The 19924-nt window shown below is 38.8% G+C and overlaps 1 protein-coding gene across 3 annotated transcripts in view; it reads left to right on the top strand.

The window, feature by feature from the left end:
• The window catches only part of EIF2AK3 (eukaryotic translation initiation factor 2 alpha kinase 3), a 63760-nt gene extending 46947 nt beyond the window's left edge, over nt 1-16813 (top strand). For all 3 annotated transcript variants that reach the window (XM_037527789.1, XM_037527790.2, XM_037527791.1), the window contains exons 12-17: nt 1861-2010; nt 2884-3658; nt 7137-7304; nt 11530-11631; nt 14281-14343; nt 15641-16813. In XM_037527789.1, coding sequence (XP_037383686.1) covers nt 1861-2010; nt 2884-3658; nt 7137-7304; nt 11530-11631; nt 14281-14343; nt 15641-15841 — 1459 coding nt within the window. In that variant the 3' untranslated portion in view covers nt 15842-16813. The remainder of the gene's footprint in view (nt 1-1860; nt 2011-2883; nt 3659-7136; nt 7305-11529; nt 11632-14280; nt 14344-15640) is intronic.
• The last annotated feature ends 3111 nt before the right edge of the window (nt 16814-19924 follow it).

Below are 19924 nucleotides of genomic sequence, written 5' to 3'. Positions count from 1 at the left end.
GATTAAGATGATGGGCTTTCAGAGTATCTTCCTTTTCATTTATTGTAGAAAGTCTGTTTAGATTCTTGATTAGCTGTATAGTAATTGCTGAGCTACCATCTAATTGGTAGTTAAATGTTCTGACCAACAGATAGGGACACAGGAGTGGGGTGGGTTGAGGGCTGTGGAACTAATGCTTTTTTTTTTTGGTAGATAATTTTTGAGGATTTTAAATAGTCATGTGCAGGGCATCACAGAGGATATAAGATTTAACAAGGCTTCTCAAGAGCTTAGAATTGTGTTTGTGTGTGTGTGTGTTCAAATAATAATGTAAGAAAAATTGCGACTTGTGGCTTAGCTTAATAAATAGCTTCTCTTGAAGAAAGTGCAGTCATAGCCAAAGGCATTTCATGAAAACCAGCTGTGTGTGGAGGCAGTGGTACCTGCATTGGGTGATCAAAAGCAGCCGGTCCCTCAGTAGACAAACGTGGAGGGGAGGGATGACCAATGGCCTGTGCAAGGGCAAGTGTCCTGGCATGGATACAGCAGAGAGTTAAGATGGCAGAGTATGGAAGAGAAGATGGGGAAGATGGGTTGCAACACCTTAAATGCCAAGCAAAGGAATTTGGATTTTATTCCTTAGACAGGTGGGTCTTTGAACACAAGAATGACCTGATCAATGTGGAGGTGGCTCTGGAGAAAGTATGCACCTCCAGAGAACAAAGGGTGAGAGAAGAATGTTCAATAGATTTTTGGGTTTTGTTTTGTTTTTGATTTTTTAAAGATTTATTTTTATACAAGAACTGGGGTACAGGCCAGAGGCACAGGAGGGTGAGAGGATTTAGCAGAGACAGAGCGGGGAACAGAACAGGTAGATGGACCGATATACATACACTCTGAGGGGAGCAGCGGGCGAGACAGGAAAGGTCTGCCGCGCCATGTGGGACTCTTCCTGGCCAGTTGGGAATTGAGGCTGCGGACAGCTTCACAGTGTGGTGCTCAACCCGCTGCGCCACGGGGGAGGCCCTCAATAGATTTTTGGATTTTGTTTTTGCACAAGTTCAGTCCTAAGACACAGTGTAGCAGTAGTGAGGACAGATGAGAAAGGAATGCATGCAAGGGATTCAAGAAGAGGGAACTGATAGGATTTGGTGACAGAATGTGGAGTCCCAGAGGTTGAAGAATTTTAAGAAGTTACCAGAAGTCCCAGAGAGTATAAAGGGGGAAAGTGGGAGTGACTGATCTCCTGGGGAGGAAAGAGGATATAACTTAAAATTATGTTGTTTCAGGTGATGGTGAGATTCCTAGAAATGGGAGATTAGCTCCTTCAGAAAGATGTAAAAGCATAAGTTCAAATCTAGATGCTTTTAACTTCCTTGCCTGTGATATTCTGTAAGTGAGGCTTCATTTAAACAAGCAAGCAGCCAAGCCTGCTTTTGGATTGTAATATGTGCACTGTTGGGCTTGTGGCTCTCCATCTGTCCATCTCCTCCAGCTCAGCACCCATCAGCTACAATGCTGAGCTCTCTATTCTAAACACATCCACTTCCTATGGCTAAGCAAACATTAAACAGTCTTTTTTTTAAGGGTGTGTGGCCTTTTGTTTTTAGTCAGTCAAGAAATCTTCCTTTGGATGAGGCAAAGGTAATGATAGATATGTCTGTAGCACTTAATTCTAGAAGAATAAAAAGTACTGAAATACATGGTTTTGTTTCTTAAATATGAGCGTTACTGTCTGTCATTTTAGAATTATGCCACTAGGCTAACTCCTCTATTTTAGGCTCAGAGAAGAATTTTAGTTTATTATTTTTCGCTATTGGATCTGATTAATTCTTCAGGTCTGAGCAACCTTCAATGTCTTCTTTTTTCACTCTATTTCAGGGAGTTGGCTCGGGAAAAGGTAATGAGAGAAGTTAAAGCCTTAGCCAAGCTTGAACACCCAGGAATAGTTAGATATTTCAATGCTTGGTTGGAAGCACCACCAGAAAAGTGGCAAGAAAAAATGGATGAAATCTGGCTGAAAGATGAAAGGTAACATTGTTAAACATAGAATTTAAAAGCTAGTATTTTCTTTCAGGCTCATTTTTTTGCTTCTTGAAACAAAATATCATTTCTATAAATTTAGAGATGCTTGTTTCAAAAAGAAAAATAGCAGATTTCTTTTCCCTGTCTTCATGTTTTGGAATCTTCTCTAGCCATTTGTTAAGTGACAGTTGATTTAGTTTTTACAACATGAGTTTTTTCCTTTTATCCCCCGAATATGAATTTTATACTTATTAGTGGACAGGGCTCCATGAATTACAGTTCACCAAGGAATTTACAATGGCTTTTCTCAATTAGATAAAATAGTAGATATTTTGTGTCTCCATTTTAACTTTTTACTTGGTTTCTTCATTAACAGTTTACAATTCCTTTTGAAAGTAGTTTTAAATTATTTCAAGTTTAAAATACACAAAGCTAGGCAACTTGAAGACAATTCCCATGTTAAATATTCAATGCTCTAAAAGAGGACAAAGAGTGTAGACTTACTGCCTAAAATTGCCTGGCTCCATGTAAGGGTCCTTGATATTGTGACATTTTCATAGACTCAGCCACGAGCCAAACAGTCAAAGAAGGACCCAGAGAAATGGCCACTGGTCTCAAGGCCCCATGAGCTGTATGCTGTTTGCATAAAGATCTTGGCTGCCCTGGTGTGTTTATTTCAAGTATAAAATTAAGCTTTCAGATTAAGGTTTTTGAAGGAAGATGGTGCTCTATGTGTCATATAGCATGTTTCAATCTGGGCTGTATGTTGTCACTTGGTAACTGGCTTTATTGTTGAAGCTTTTAAACCAGAGAGTTCTGTGTACATCATTTCATTAGCACATAGTCACCCTCTTCCCTTTGCATTTCTGCCACTTGCAGCACAGACTGGCCCATCAGCTCTCCTAGCCCAATGGATGCACCATCTGTTAAAATACGCAGAATGGATCCTTTCTCTACAAAGGAACATATTGAAATCATAGATCCTTCACCACGAAGAAGCAGGTCTTTTTCAGTAGGGATTTCCTGTGGCCAGACAAGTTCATCCGAGAGCCAGTTCTCTCCACTGGAATTTTCAGAAACAGACCACAGAGATGTCAGTGAGTCAGTGGGTGGAGTGTGCAACCTCCCCGACAGCTGCCTCGCGGACTGTGATGTGGAAGATGGGACTCTGGATGGCAATGATGAGGGGCACTCCTTTGAACTTTGTCCCTCTGAAGCCTCTCCTTTTGTAAGGGAGAGAACCTCATCTTCTATAGTATTTGAAGATTCTGGCTGTGATAATGCATCCAGTAAAGAAGAACTTAAAACTAACCGACTGCGTATTGGCAGCCATTATGCTAATAAACTCACTGCTCTCAAGCATTCCACTAGCAAGTCTTCTTCTGAACCAACTTTGTCTATTTCTCCTCCAAGACCAACCACTTTAAGTTTAGATCTCACTAAAAACACTGCAGACAAACTCCAGCCCAGTTCACCGAAGGTCTATCTTTATATTCAGATGCAGCTGTGCAGAAAGGAAAACCTCAAAGACTGGATGAACAGCCGCTGCACCATAGAGGAGCGAGAGAGAAGCGTGTGTCTGCACATTTTCCTGCAGATCGCCGAAGCGGTGGAGTTTCTGCACAGCAAAGGGCTCATGCACAGGGACCTTAAGGTCTGTACCTGTGGCCTATCACCACGTCTCAGTCTGCAGCTGGGATTGTGAGCGGTGCTTGTCCTTGTCAGTTTCTCACTGAAGTACCTACCAGTGGAGGAGCAGGGGTCTGGGAAGGTAGCCTGGAGGGGGTTATGACAGAAATAAGAGGTCTCATGTTCTGAGAGCTTTAGGCAGATCATGCATTCTCCTCTAGAATGTGTTTATGTTCGTCTTACAGTAAAAAGTATTCCCAATCCTAATGAAAAAAAAAAAAAAAAATCTGCCACGAGCAGATATATCCTATTATTCTGTGACTTTGAGTAACCCTGACACAGTTCTCTGAAGGCACCACAGTAGCAGAGTGACGGGAGAGATGTGTTCCTCATTAGCCAGCTCTGAATTTGAGGCATATCTCCACTTTTTGTCCCAAATTCCTGAACTGGTGCTTAGACTTTAGGGGAAGGGGCGAGAAACTGAATGGAGAAAGATGGTCAATGATTAGTTTGCTGCTCTAAAACCTTTGATTCTATTTTTAATATAAGCTGTATTGAATATTTTAACTATATGTGCTAAATTGCATAAGCTTCTTATTAAGACGTGCAGTTATTTAATTTCTGCCATCTTCCATGGGCTCACAATAGTCATCAGTAATGAATACATAAATATTTTTCTCATGGAAGTAACAAATCTTTGAGAGAATGCACTAATTTTAAGTATTTTCAGTTTTGTTTTCTGTAACCACAGACTTTTGTTTCAGGTATCAGAGTAGCTATTTGGGGGAGTTATTTTCTTCTTAAATCAACAGGAAGTTTTTAAATCCTTGATTGTATTTTAAGAGTTGGAATAACAAGGACAAGAAATAGAAATAATTTCTGTTACCCAAAGTAACTTTATAGAGCTACATATACTCACCGTGCTTCAGTGATTTGACCCAAACTGATTTCTAGGAATTATTCTGTAAAATTCAGAGATGATTTATTTTGGTCAGAAGGGAGAAGACAAATTCTAGGATGCCAGATAGCCCTAATAAAAGTGAGTGCTGGTTATTTGAATGTTGGCAAATGTTTATCAATTGGTGGAAAACAGTTAGCTGATATGTACTTAACACTGTATACTCAAAATGCCAAGTGGAAAGGCAATGTAATTATGTTCTGTAAGAATGGATATTCTTCTGCAGTTTTATAGTGAGTTATTGGTGAATATTTGAATGTTTCAATGTTGTGTAAAGATTTTCCCTGTGTTTATCCATGTACCAAAAACATTTCAAGAAGTTCAAGAAGAGAATGAATTTTCCCTGTATTTTTCCCAGAATCCTTTCAAAGATTCCTTTGTAAAGATTTCTAGTGTGTCAGAAAATTACCCCCAAGATTTTTATTCCCAGTTTAAAATCTATGCATCCTGTTACATGCTGGACTAAGTTCAGAGTGCAATGCTACATCTCCTAAGCCCTTTCCCCCTTTACAATTTTGGTCAATTCTTGTCATTAGTGCTCTCCAGCTCCTGATTCTCCCAACTTACTTCTAGTCTTTTCTTCTCACAACCCCAACCATACTGGGCTTTTCTCAGTTTCTTAAAGATTTTCAGTTGTGTCCTTGCAGAACTTAGTATTTCTCCTTCATGATTCTCCTCACACCCCAGCCATTTATCCTCTAGTTTCCATGGGGCAGGAGCTTGACTGTATATTCACCTGTTAGAGCCTTAGCACATTCTTTATACTCATGTCATTTCATTTTGAATATTCTTTTGTTTGCAACCTAAAGCGCTTATACTAAATTAATGACATGGAGATTGAGTGGTTCTTATAACCGAAGCGACCGTGTCCAGGTAAAGCTTTATCTAGGATCAAGTGATGTGCCCTGAACCTGTTTTCTTCCTACCCCCACTTCCCATTTCCTGTTTTCCATTTTCACATTGGTTCCCCTTCATCTATGCAGGTTAGCTGCCAGTGATTCTCAAGGCATTACATGTTTCAAGTCTTTTGCAAGTATTGGGGTAGAGGGTGGGGAGAAAAGTATTTCCCCCATTATTGATCAGAAGTCCCACTTTCTTTCTAATTGATAAGCCAAGGACACATACCCATCCCTCAGCCAGTCTCCTCACCAGAGCATGAGATAATGCTGATGGCTTATCTAACCCCTGGATGCAACATTTGGATAACTTACACATGAACCAATTGTGGGTTGCTGCACAGTTGGGAAGAACTTCCCCCACAGTCATGAGTAAACTTCTAGTAAAAGCACAGGGGATAGATGCTGGAGAGCAAAACAAAAAAAGGGGGTGATGTCTATTACAGTCCTCAGTAAATAACAGACACCAGAAGATGGGAGAGGGGAGGAAATATGAAATTTAAGGCAGCATGGTTATTATTGTCTAATACGAGGTTATTTGTAGGAGAACAGGGGCTTTTACTATAGATTTTCCTTATATGTACTGACTTCATTGTTTGAAGTCAATATTGTACAATGGTATTTTGGAGTTTGGGAATAAAATGTTATTTGGCAATAATATGAAACCTGATAAAATTCAACGTCATATCTTAAATGGCTTTCATTTTCTTTATTTAAGGGTTATGAATGGTGGTCATGTTAGAGGCTAGCAGGTTCTCAGACAGTATGTTTCATGTAGGGAAATGAGTTTGAGGAGCCCGTGAGAAATTTGCTTAGAAATATCCTATAAACAGTGCATATGCGAGTTTAGAACTTGAGACAGATAATATCTGGGTATGAGAATAGGTAACATGAGTTTGTAAGTTAAAGCTCTTACTCTCCTTGATACAAACCCAAATATCAATCTGTTTCATTCATTCATCAAATATTAGTGATTAGCTCCCACAGCGCAGGAAGTGTCCTAAACTCTGGACCTGTGGCAATGAAACAGAAGTCCTGTTGGTAAGAAGCCAGACTGCCTGGATTTGAATCTCTGCTCCACCAGTTACTGAGTGGCTGACCTTGGGCAATTTGCTTAACAACTGGGTCTCTGTTTTCAAATCTGTAAAATGAGGGATTAATAGGTTCTGTTACATGAGTTAATGGTAGTAAGCAAAATGGCTTCTGAAGCATTGCAAATGTTTTATATGTATTTGCTATTATTACTATTATCATCATGATCCTGGCTGAAGTCTTAAATATTTAAAAACTTGCCAAGGGATTGTATATATGCGTGTGTTTATGTGTGTACATACACGCATGTATATATAGTAAGATTAAGGATTAAGTACACAGGATCCAAGAGAACGAGAATCTCTAATTAGTGCTTTAAATTGATGTTCAATAAATGCTAGCCCACTTGGCTATGCCTTCCCTTTTCCGTACTCACAATACTGTCTAGCACTAAACAATTGTTTATATTTTTCATATTAGCCCATTTTAAAGCGAAACATGCTTAAGAATATCAGCTTTCTTATATTTATTTCCTGTGGTCATGTAAATAATTCTCTTCGCTTTTTCTCTTTTGCCATACACACCTACTATGCTTTTATCTGTTTTATTTTTTCCAGCCATCCAACATATTCTTTACCATGGACGACGTAGTTAAGGTTGGAGACTTTGGATTAGTGACTGCAATGGACCAGGATGAGGAAGAGCAGCTGGTACTGACACCAATGCCAGCATATGCCAGACACACAGGCCAAGTGGGGACCAAACTATATATGAGCCCAGAGCAGGTGAGGGTTTTTTTTGTTTTCCTCTGAATTAAAAATAAAATTTTAGTTGGAAAGTTAGACAGAAACCTCCATCAATGTTCTACTTTAAATACCCAATAAAATAAAATCTGAAAATTATAAAAACTGGTAGTAGTAGTAGTAGTACACAGGCAACCCAGCTTGGGCGAGTTTCTATAACCTGTATTAAGGATGGATTGAGACAGATAATCACCATACGAAAATACTCTCACGCTCGCCGTCTGAACCAGAACTTCAGAGCAACCAGAAATGTAGAAAGAGACTTAGAAGATTCCCTTCCCAAACTTAACTCCTGTCTGCCTTTTGTGAACTAGGTGGGAACTGTTTTCAGAGCCTGCAAGAGCCAGGGGTACTGTACTAAGCTGCCCTCTGTAGTAATGCACAGGCAACTTCCAGAACATACCTACCATGGCAGGAAGTAGAGGTAGATAAACTCAGACATGTTGCCCTGTGGGATGCTTAGATGTCTTGAATTTCAAAGATAAAGGAAACATGGTATAAGTATTCAGAACAAGGAAACAGGTTACAGCTGAAGATTTTGTCTTCCATAGCACTCACCCCCAGAAGAATTAAGGAGCATGTATAATTGTGACAGAAAACAGCTATGACCCTGAATCTTGTTCTTGGTTGTGAAGTTATTCAGGTACAGAGAAATCAGGCATTTTAGATAAGTAAAAAAAGCAAGGTGTAGACATGAATGCATACATGCATTTTTGTGTACAGCTTTTTGTGTAAAGAATGGAAAGATAGCTGTGTGTTTATTATGTTTATTGAGAGAAACTGGAAAGATGTGCACAAACAATGGTGATGGGGGCAGTAGGCAGGGAAGAGGCTGAGAACAGCAGATGAAGGACAGGTGAGAAGGAAACATTTCTATATATTTCTTTTTGAGTCATGTGAATGTGTTACCTTTGAAAGTGAATTTAAGAAGGGAAACGTATCTGCCAGTCATTGAAACCAAATATAAAATTAATGTTAAATCTAAAATGTGTTCCTCAAAAAGGCTTTATAATTTTAAATTAAGCTAGGTCTCTAACTTCCACATTAAATTAACAAAGATCAAGAAATGGAAGTTGGTAAGAACAGAGTAAGTAAAGATGGTGTAAAGATTTCTACTGGTGGGGGTCTCCCCGGTGGCGCAGCGGCTGAGCGCTGGGTTGCGAAGCTGCCCGTAGCCTTTGCAGCGCCGGTTCGATCCCTGGCTGCTCCCCGGCCACTGGAGGAGGGTCCCACATGGTGCGCAGACCTCTCCTGCCGCCGCTGCTCCCCTCAGCAGTGTACTTCGGTCCTTCTGCCTGCTCTGCTCCCTGCTCTGGCTCTGGTGAATTCTCTCACCCTCCCGGGCTTCTGAGTACCTAGTGCATGTATAAAAACAAAAACAAACAAACAAATAAATAAATAAAACATGCCTCTATTAAATAAAAAAAAAAATTAAAAAAAAAAAAGATTTCTACTGGTGAACCTTAATTCAGCAAATAGAATTACAAATATCTGTATCATGCAGAAGACAAAAAGCAAACTACAATAAAAGGAAAGGATATGGAAATATAAAACACAAAACAAAATTTAATGATGCTAAAGCCAATATGTATGACAATAAATAAATGGATATGTTTAAATTTCCCCATGGAAAGGAAAACCTCAAATTGGGTTATTTTTTTTTTGTTAAAGAAACTAGATTGAAAAATGTACTAGGCCTTTTATATGGGATTTGAATATTTATTGGTGAATAAATTAAGGTATATCTTCATTTCAAACTTCTAGACCACAATGTATTTGAAAGCATAGAAATTGTAAATGTCTCTCTGATCACAATGCAAAAAAAGAGTATAGCGTTTTGATTTTGGCTAGTTGGAAATTTAAAACACCTATTTTTAATATTTAAATATCTGTTGGATGGATCATGAAGTAAGAATATAAAAATAAAGAAAGAAATGAAAGATCCTGACATTCATAGGAAGCAATCAAAGTTCTATTTGGAGGTAAATTTATTTGAAGGACCTTCAGCACAGAAGTACATTACTGCAGAAGCGACTAGCATTCTGCTCAGTAGCAAAGTGAGATACAGCAGGATGCTGAACAGTAATGGGTTTGTAATCTCTGGTTATAATTACCACGAAATGAAGGCCCAGTCAACTTAAACTCTGAAACTGGTAAAACAACATTATGATAGATTTTTAAGAGTTTTAAATAAAAAAGGCAGTCCTCGCTAAGAGCAAATTTACCTGGAAGAGTAGCCATAAATAAGTTTAGGATTTACAAAAGATAGCAGAAATTTTAATTTATAGAAACTTTTATTTTTAGCCCATCACTTGTAACCAAAAGAATCCAAACTGGCTTTAGAAAAATCCATTGGCCTGAGTAATTTAATCATCCTGGTCAAATGATGTGGCCAGGACCTGGAGAGGAGAAACTAAAATTTTGTGAAGTAACAAAATACTATAAATACATATGTATATGTATAGGAAACAAGACTGGAAGGAAAAGCCACAAAATTTCAGCAGCCACTGCTATTTGAATAAGGCACTTTGAATAATCTTTTGGACTTTGAAATTTTCCAAATTTTCTCCATAGGCATATATCAGAATTAATAAGAGCTTTTAATAGCATTAAAAATTTTATCATTAGTCATGAGGCTGGAAATATACCTTGACACTAAGTATTGGAAATAAAAATAGGAATGAATAAATAAAATGAATTCCATGTGGATTAAGGACTCACTAGTTGAAGAAACCATCCTCACTGCTCCGCACCAGATCCCAGCTGTGTTTGAAAGAGATGGCCTTCTCTCTACCCTCAGTGTCTGTGCCGTTATTCTCTTTTTTTCATAGCATTTGTAACTGAAATTTTTTTTTGCCCCTTTAAAATATAAACTATCAGAATAGGGACCTAACCTTGTTTTTTACTCCGTCCCCAACATCTAAAATAATGCCTAGTATTCAACAAGTGTTCATAAATGTTTGGTGAGTGAATGAACGTGAATGTCAGTGAAAAGAGAACCACACTAAAGACTGCTATGTTGATAGTAGTATGACTTGTGACTGGTGTGTGCATGTGTGTGCACACACATGCGTGTGTGCATGTGTAGCCAGGGTTGCCATCTGAGAAAGAGATTGATGAGTGTTTGGTATTGTTGAGGATACTCTCCAAATAGTGTTTGAGGGTGTCCTTTTCATGGTAACCTCAGAAACTGATTTTGAACATATTTTCTTTGAATACTTCCCAAGTCCAGGGACAGGAGAAAGGAAGGTGATGCAACTACTGGAACTTTGCTGGCAGGCTGGCTTTCTGAAGGAGCCAGGTAGACAGATAGCTAGTGCAGTTTAGAGAAGAGGTTGTGAAAGGCTGCTAATTTCTGGCCACTACTTTGTGAGATTCCCCCTCAAAAAGAAATGCCTGTGTGGAGCTTTCCCTAAGTGATGCACTACTTTGTCTTTTAGCCAAATGTTAAGTTACGTGCCTAAAGTAATTTTCACAAAGAAAACAGGTTCTTCTGAGGCCCAGGAGGTCACTTTTAATTTGAATGAAGCTTCCTGTAATCAAGTAGTTCGGTTGTAATTCATTTGTTCATTTCAACAAATAACTATTTATGAAGGGTCTTCTCTATATTTAGCCCAATGCTGGAAGGTGGGAATACAAAAGAAGCAGTTTCCTTCCCTCAAGGACTTTATAATCTAGTTGTGAAGAATAAGAAATACACACATGAAAAATACAACTAAGAATGCCAAGTAATCCATAATTAAGTGCCGTAATGAGGGCTAACCACAGTTGATTAGTGGTTTGGAGTAATGAAGATTTTCTCATAAAAATGGGTGAGGACTAAGATGATTAGAAATGAGAGATTTGCTTTAGATAGTGTTTGCTTTGAAAAACTTCACCTCAGGGGTAGTTGAGCAGCTTTTACCGGCTCCCACAAACTTTTTTAGCATTGCAAGGCTCCAGGTTTCTGCCTGGCTTATTTTACTGATGCATATCTCAGAGCTATACCTGGGCTTTCCTTCTGTAATGCTGAATAGTTTAATTACTCTTGCTGTAGTGAGTTGAAGAAAAGAGACTTGAGAGATTAACTCTTTGTTAACATTCTAACACATAAAATTACATTTAAACCAAGAAGTGACAAAGTCAATATTGGGATTCTCTAATGCCACATTATCAATTGCATTATCACTGTCAGTTTTCTACTAATATTTCTTTATGTCGATTTCAGATTCATGGAAACAACTACTCTCATAAAGTGGACATCTTTTCTTTAGGCCTCATTCTATTTGAATTGCTGTACCCATTTGGCACTCAGATGGAGAGAATCAGGGTAAGTTCCCCCCCTCCCCCGCCAAAAAGAAAAGGTGGAAAAAGAAAGTACTCAAATTTACAAAAGCATTTTAAAAGAAGAATAAGTTATTTTTAACACCAGAAGACTAGTCAACAAGAAATGGAGGAGGTCATGTGAGCTATACAGGAAGGATTTGTTCATTCTGTTTCCTTGTAAAGCTGTCTTTAGAAATTGGCTTAGTGAATTGTTGTTCCTTATTGTTGCTTAAATTCATTGTACTTAACAATATTACACAGTCTGTAAATTTGTAATAAGTGCAAAGCTAAGAGAGCCACAGGGTAATGGGGGCATGGTGGAGAAGACTGGTTGGCCGAGGATTTTCCAGATGGCAAGTGGCCACATACTATACACTTAAACATTTGAAATATGAAACTAAGCATGGCTTTTTCCCTATTAAAATAACCCGTGATCATGGCTTTTGAAGAAGATAGTACTGAAATTCTTTGAAAACTAGTCCTCTGTCACGTTCTTCCCCATCTTTCACCCTCAGCTTTTCTAGCTGTACTTCCCTTCATATTTCCCAAGTTCATGCCCTTTTCTTTATTAGTTTTAGACCTTTTCTGTTGACTCCTGGCCATGGTAAATGAGGATGTAGTTCTCATAAAGAACCAAAACACTCAGATCTTCTAACTAAAAGGACCTACCAAATGTTTTGTACACAAAATGGGGGGCAAGGAGATTTAAAACCAAAAGGACTAAATTTCACAGTACCAGAGATAAAGATTCTAAAATCTTCCAGAAAGGAAAATAAAACGTGTCCAATATATAAAAGATTAAGAATCAAATTGTCCGCATTTCTGTAGTTATAAGTGCATCAAAGGATGCCATCAAGAAAGTGAAAATCCAGGGGCCTCCCTGGTGGTGCAGCGGTTGAGCTCTGGGTTGCGAAGCTGCCCGCAGCCTCTGCAGCACCGGTTCGATCCCCAGATGCTCCCCGCCACAGGAGGAGGGTCCCACATGGCGCACAGACCTCTCCTGCCGCCCGCTGCTCCCCTCAGCAGTGTACTTCGGTCCTTCTGCCTGCTCTGCTCCCCGCTCTGGCTCTGGTGAATTCTCTCACCCTCCTGTGCTTCTTACTGTACCCAGTGCTTATATAAATAAATAAATGAATAAATAAATAAAAACTTAAAAAAAATAAAGTTTGAAAAAAAAAAAAGAAAGTGAAAATCTAATCCATAGAATGGGAGAAAATATTTATAAGTTATTACCTGAAAAAGTTCTAGTATCCCAAATGTATAAAGAACCATCACAGTTCATCAATAAGAAGGCTACCTGATTTAAAATTGGGTAAAGGACTTAGACATTTCACCTAAGAAGATATATCGGTAGCCAGTAAGCACAGCATACTATGTTTTAGGGAAATGCAAATCAAACCACAGTGAGTACCACTTTACGCTGTCTAATAACGATAAACAAAAACTGAAAATATCAGGTGTTGGCAAGGATATGGAGTAAATGGAGACTTTATACACTGTTGGTATGAATGTAAAATTGTGCAGTCACAATGGAAAATTTGACAACTTTGTGAATAAAAAATTCTGAATTATGCCCTCAAAATGGTGAAATTTATTTCAGTAAAAGAAATATGTAGTTATCACATCAAACTAATTTAATCATTCATGAATACATATTTGTAACCTGAAACAGGTGACTGTATTAGTCTCCAACCTCTTTGATAAGAGCATACTCTTTTTTTTTGAGTGAAGAAAACCAAGTCCGTTTTGCTAAATACCTAATATAAAACTAAGATTCTGAAAGTACATTGGGAAATTTTTACACATTATTACTGTTTATGTTCTAGTTTCCTTATCTATGAAACAGGGATTATAGCATCCACTTTATAGGGTTGTTTTGAGAATTAAAATGAGGTAATTCAGGCAAACTATTTAGCCCAGTGTCTGCTAGTTCTTTTTGTAATGATGACAAAAATCAGTTTTGAGAAATGAAATAGAACAAATAATCAATAGATTGGCCAAGTGTGTAATTATAAATCAGAAATGATTTCCTGCAGAACCTTGAGGGCATGTTTGAGCCTTGTAGCTTATGGTGCTGCTTATTTGCTTTATTTCATATCAAAGAGATTAGAGACTAATAAAACTATCTGCCTATGGCCACAAATGTGTATTTGTGGATGGTTGAATTATTTTTGATACATATTCATTTTCAGTTAAAATCCAGGTGTCGTGTACAGTTCAAGCATAATTATATTTGAAATATTTTCTAGATTTTGATGATTTGATGGTGTGTGTGTCTATGCTCAAGAAGCATTTGTAGGGCCTCCCTGGTGGTGCAGGGGTTAAAGACACAGCGCTATCAAGCCAACCTCAATCCCCAGCTAACCCACATGGTGCAACAGACCTCTCCTGCCTGGCTCCTCTCAGCAGTGTATTTCAGTGCATCTGCCTGTTGTGCTCCCCACTCTGTCTCTGGTGAATCCTCTTACCCCCGCACCTCTGGCCTACACTCCAGTTCTTGTATGCAAAAATAAATAAATCTTGAGGAAAAAAAGAAGCATTTGTATATAGATTATTAAGTCAGGAAAAGCTACTGATGAGCTTTCCAAAAAAATTTGTTTAAATGGATTCATATAGCAAAATAAATTTAAAGATGACACTTCTTTCTTTCTAGATCTTATCTGATGTAAGGAATCTAAAATTTCCACCACTGTTTACTCAGAAATACCCTCGTGAGGTATGTATAATTCTCCTTATTTATTTTCCTTAGAATTACATGTAAAAGGTAAAGGTTCTTAGCAGTTAATTTATCAATTTCACCATTTTACCAACAAGGAAAATCCAGTGGTCTAGAGAAGAAAGGGACCTGATCCCAAAAGCATAGAAGTTGCTAAAACCAAGACTGACACTCAGGCCCGGGTTCCTCAGCCCACTTCTGTGGCCCATGCTTCCTGACCGCCTGTGTGAATGGTAACAGCTTTTGCTGTAACAAGGCTGAACCCCTAGCATGCTTTCACAACAACAGGGTTGCCGTTATGATCACGTTATTAATTTATTTATCATAGTGAACTGGGAGAGATGTTAAAAACTGACATTTCTTTAAAAAAAAAAAAAACACAAACTGATTGCGTGTGTTGAATACCAACACTCAGTGACACAGGAAATGGCTTAAACAGTGGGAAGGAAAAATTATTTATCTTGATTATGAAAATTATATATAATGAAACTTTAAGGTTCCTTTGTTGCAGCTTTTATTTTTATTTCAAAATGTTTGGTCCACAAATATATCATTTAAAAATTTATACATTGATAAATCATGAATTTTTAATATTGACATATGGTAGCCTAAAAAAATGATATGTTTTACTAAAAATTATTTTATTACCAATTTTGTGAAGTTGGTGAATCAATTCCCAGAGACTAGTACATAAGGAAATGTTACATTGAGAGGGTTCAAAAAAGTCAAGAAAAAGTGGTAGGTACTGATCTCTGGCATGATTTTCTTAATTGAATTTTTTTGTTTTTATTTATTTTTTAATATTAATTTTTTTTTACATCATTGTTCATTTTTAAACAATATTTGCTTCCTCCCACCCCCTCAGGTGTAGTCCCCATAGTTTCACTTAATTGAAATTTTTTTAAGATAATTGTAGGTTCTCATGCAGTCATAAGATGAATTTATTTTTAAGGTCAGATAATGTCTGTATTTCAAGGATGTAACTCAAAACTCTTTATGTTAGGAAACAACAAATCCTCCAAAAGTAATCCGAGTTTCTTTGGAGAAGGGATTGGCGAACTATTTATTACCCACTGACCAAATCCAGCCAGCTGCTGGATTTTTTTTCAATAAAACTTTTGTAGTTTTATTGAAAGCCATGCCCATTTGTTTATATATCATCCGGCTGCTTTTCTACTCAGAAGTTGCATCAGAAATTGGCTCACAAACTTAATATATTTACAGAATAGTTTTGCTTATTCCCGATTTAGTGATCTGAGTCTGGCCTTTCTAACATAAAGCAATTATTATATTTCAGTATACGATGGTTCAAGAAATGCTCTCTCCATCACCCACGGAAAGGCCTGAAGCTACAGACATCATTGAAAATGCTGTATTTGAGGACTTGGAGTTTCCAGGAAAAACAGTGCTCAGACAAAGATCTCGCTCCTTGAGTTCACCAGGAACAAAACATACAAGACAGTCCAGCATCTCCCATATCCCTTTGCCAAGCAATTAGCCTTAAGTTGTGCTCGCATCTCCAGCCCACCTCTGAGGAACATGGCTTTCCAAAACTGCAGACTTGAAAAGTTTGTCATTGGCTCAATTTTATTTTGAACTACTTTTTCTAAGTCAAACTGAAACGAGATTTTGGACATAGCCTAATTTGAGCCAACTCTGGATTTTTGCCATGGTTAAGGAAAGGACTTATCACTAAATCGTGTGTAGTCCTTCTTTGTTGGTCTCTTGAAACTACCTGCCCAACCTTGATAGCCCTCATCTTTTGCCTGGAAAGGTAGAAGCAATCCCTAAAATTATGCAGAGGATTAAAATGGAAATATTTTTATAGTACCGAAGACTGAAAGTCCCTACATGTGATAATTATATTGTTCTAGAAATATGCTTTCTAGATTCGGTGTGATTTTGAAACTGATTTCCGAAAAAAGCTGACTCCATTTTTGTCCCTGGTGGGTAAATTAGGAATCTGCACAATTTTGGAGGACAAGTAGCACAAATTACATAATGGTTTATGTCCATAGCTAGTTTTATAGTGACTTTTATAGCATTAAATAGCTTTATTCCTTAGGTTCTAGGGAGAGTTTAAGAGCTTTTTGTACTTTTGCCTCCCATACAGGAAAAATGAAGCTTTTTATGTACATTGGTCAAACGTTCTGGTTTGGGGAGGAAAAATGATGTAGTAAGAAACGAATCATATATTACAACTAACTTCTTCAATTTATGGACTTTTTTAAATCTAGCAGAGTCTTAAGTGTCTTATATGTACTCCTATAGTTTGGTATTTTCCCAAAACTGATTATAGATAACAGTTTAATCATTTAACTTGCTAACATGTTTTTTTCACTGTAAATATGTTTATTTTTTATTTATAAAAATTCTGAACTCAATCCATTTGGGTTGGTGGTGTACAGAACGCACTTAAGTGTGTTAACTATTGTGACTTCTTTCAAGTCTAAATGATTTAATAAAACTTCAAAAATTTCTTTATGGTTGACTTTCATTTTGGGCCATTAACCCCCAGTTGGTAGTTTTTCAAATTTGTAAAATAGGATCTAAGTCCAGAAACGGTCATAACCCTATCTCAAAAAATTCTATTCCTACCCTACCCCAAACAGTGTCTTCTCTGTTGTTTTCCAGAGATTTGATGGGCCCAAATCCCTTTCAAAATTCACTGAGCACAGAATCAAACACATTTGCTCAGTTGCCTGCTCTGTCGGGGACCGGGAATATGAAGACGACCCTGCCCTAAAAGGATACGTCACAGGGAAAAGGGCTATGGCCATGCTGGTGTGGTGGTGGTGTGGTGTGTCTGATATGTGGAACTGTGTGGCCTGCCGGGCTGACCAGGCACAAGTCATAACTGTTAGGGGTCAAGAGGTGTAATTATATTCATTTCACAAATAATGCCTGTTCCCCCAAATTATGAGCAGTTTGTGAGATGGAAAAACACCACAGCTATTTATGATGCAATCTAGACTCATTCTGAAGTGCTGCTTGGATATTATTTCTCTTCCCAGTTTCTGCTAGCCCGTCTCCCTCTTATCTTTTAGTTGGCCTGCTTCCATTGCTGCTCCCTCATTCCTTTCTTCTTCACCCCCAGCCAGGGGTCCCCACTCCATTCCTGCTGTCAATCCTTTGGCAGTCTGACAACTGGCCAAGCATTGTTATTGCCATTTTATTTATGGTGGACTCAAGTACAGAACGGGGCTGTGATTTACCCAAAATCAAAGCCAGCAAGAGCAGAACTGGGAAAACCCAGGTAGGTATTCCAATTCCTGGCCAGAGTTTTGTCTCCTTCTTTGTACCAAGTATCTTTGTACCAAATTTCTTGCATGATACAAGTAGGCCTTTCATTTTACTTTTTCAGGCCTTTGAACTTAAAACACACCACTGTCCAACCACAGCTGAACCAGTGATTCTGATGCAAGTCAACCTCCGTAATAGCTGAGGTCCCAGGAAGTACGGGATGCACCTTCTTGTAATTCCAAGAGCATTGAGCTTATTCTGATGCTTGATTACTTATTTTGTGGAATTGAATTTGAAGGACACAGTGTGTAACCCAGATGTGGCTGGAGTTCTCAGGAAATAGCCAAATGAAGAAGAAGATGTGCCAGTCAGAGCAACAAATATTTGGAAAATGTAAAAGAAATGATTGAACAATCCTGATGCAACAGCATGAAAATTTCAACTCCTGGAAGCTTTCTAAAGGAAGAGGAAGGACCATATACTTTAAATGAGTGGGGGAAATGGGCTGACGTACTTGGCACATACATGGCTGTGCCGTGCCTGGTGCTGTTCTCCCCCTTTTCCTCCCCCCCAACCCCCAACAAGCTAACTCATCTTTCACAGGAGCACATTCCATTCCCCACCTCCAGCTGGGCCTGCCTGGGAGGGACTCTGGAGAGAGCTCTAGGCTGACCCAACACAGTTCCAGAAGAAAGCACAGGCACATCTAGGCTCTGCCTTTCAGGAATGAGTGCAGGTCCAGAAGTCAGAATGGCTGAGAAATTCAGAAAATTTGCCACCACTTAGTAGCAGGCAAAAACAAGGATTTAATGTTAGGGTGGTTTGCTTTTTCCTTATCGTTTCTCACTGATAGCTTTTGTTGTAAATGCAGAGAAAGTTGTTTCTGCAAGGAAGCAGACACAAAACAAGCTTCCAATCCCACCACCTGCCATAGGGTCAGTTAACCTCACTGCTGGAGAAGACGGCTGGCTCTCTGGGAACTTGCTCCCTCCAGATTCTATCCCCGCAACTACCGTGGCTGCCACCAGATGGCGCACTTATACCTCGTCCTCTAAGAAGGGCATAGTTGAGGGCCAAGATACCAGTCAAGGTATTCCCCTGCTCCAAATATATAAAATGCATCACAAGAGCAATACAACAAATGGGACTGAGCTAAACATACCAGATATGGAAAAGTTCAGCCACACCGAGTCTCATAATGTTTTTGTCATGAACTAACTGCTTTTAAACTCAAGTAGACAATGACTTAATAGATGTTAGGGACCAGGTACCCAGCTACTCCCTACACTCCTGGTACCCCTAATGCCTTGCTCAGAAACCCCTTCAGGAGCCTCAAAGTAGCTTCCTCTGGCAATTTTAGAAGGTTGGGGGCAACAGAGGGACAGTCCATGCAAGGCTTGAAGGGAAGGCAGGAAAAAGCTCTCAGTGGGAGCAGAAAGAAATAGATCAACTTGAGGCAGAAAGACAAGGCAGTTAGAGGTGAAGAATTATAGGTGATAAAGGAAGGAAAAAAAGACAGTATTACTCCTGGGCTTCCGTGCAAGAGCTTCTGTAGAATCCAGGAGAACATGCTTTGGAGATAGATATTCCCTTTTGAAAAGGAGTTTCCCAGGACTCACAGGTAAAAGCTGGGACTTCATTTCAGAAGAAATAGGGAGATATTTCAAGTTTCTGAGCTGAGGAAGGCCATCATGAGACTTCAAGGTGATGGTGGCAAGAGAGGAAGGGGGCTGACTGGAGGGAGAAAGAGCTGGAACCAGGGAGCCAGGCAGGGGTCTTTATCTAGCAAGAACCAGGTCAGTGGGGCCAAAGGACACATCCCTAGACCAGGGACATATCCCTAGACCAAGGACCCTCTGTCTGCTCGTTGGTACTGAGTTTTGAAGTGTTTCTTTAGGGTTTGCTGAAATACGCGCTTTTTTATTTGCTATTTCTGAAACAAAGTGGGCTTGAAGAGAGCACCCAGAGGACACTGTCAGTAATGATGTCAGCAACTCTGGAATAAGCTCCTGTCTTGCTAGCAGGAAACAGTGGTTAGGAAACAAAGAGGGACAATGCAGCTTTTTGGCACAGAAATCAGATGCCTCCAGGAGCTAGCTAGACCTTTCCAGAAAGGTCACAAACCTTTCTGGGACAATGAGAAGGTTGACACAGTAATGAAGGGAAAAGAGTGTTCTCTCTCAAAAAAAAGCGGTCTATTGAAGAAATATTCTGGATAATCCTTTAAAAAATGAAGAAACCAGTGCACTACAGATATTAAACAAATGACACAGCAAGATAAATGGAATTACTATTTAGTAATATTTAGTAATATTTAGTCTGTTAAATAAGTGACAAA

The sequence above is a fragment of the Talpa occidentalis genome, unplaced genomic scaffold (assembly GCF_014898055.3).
Source record: "Talpa occidentalis isolate TD23 unplaced genomic scaffold, MPIMG_talOcc4v2.1 talOcc4.5, whole genome shotgun sequence".
Lineage (NCBI taxonomy): Eukaryota > Metazoa > Chordata > Mammalia > Eulipotyphla > Talpidae > Talpa > Talpa occidentalis.
Note: the sequence above shows the minus strand (reverse complement) of the source record. Positions and strands in the feature narration are given on the sequence as shown.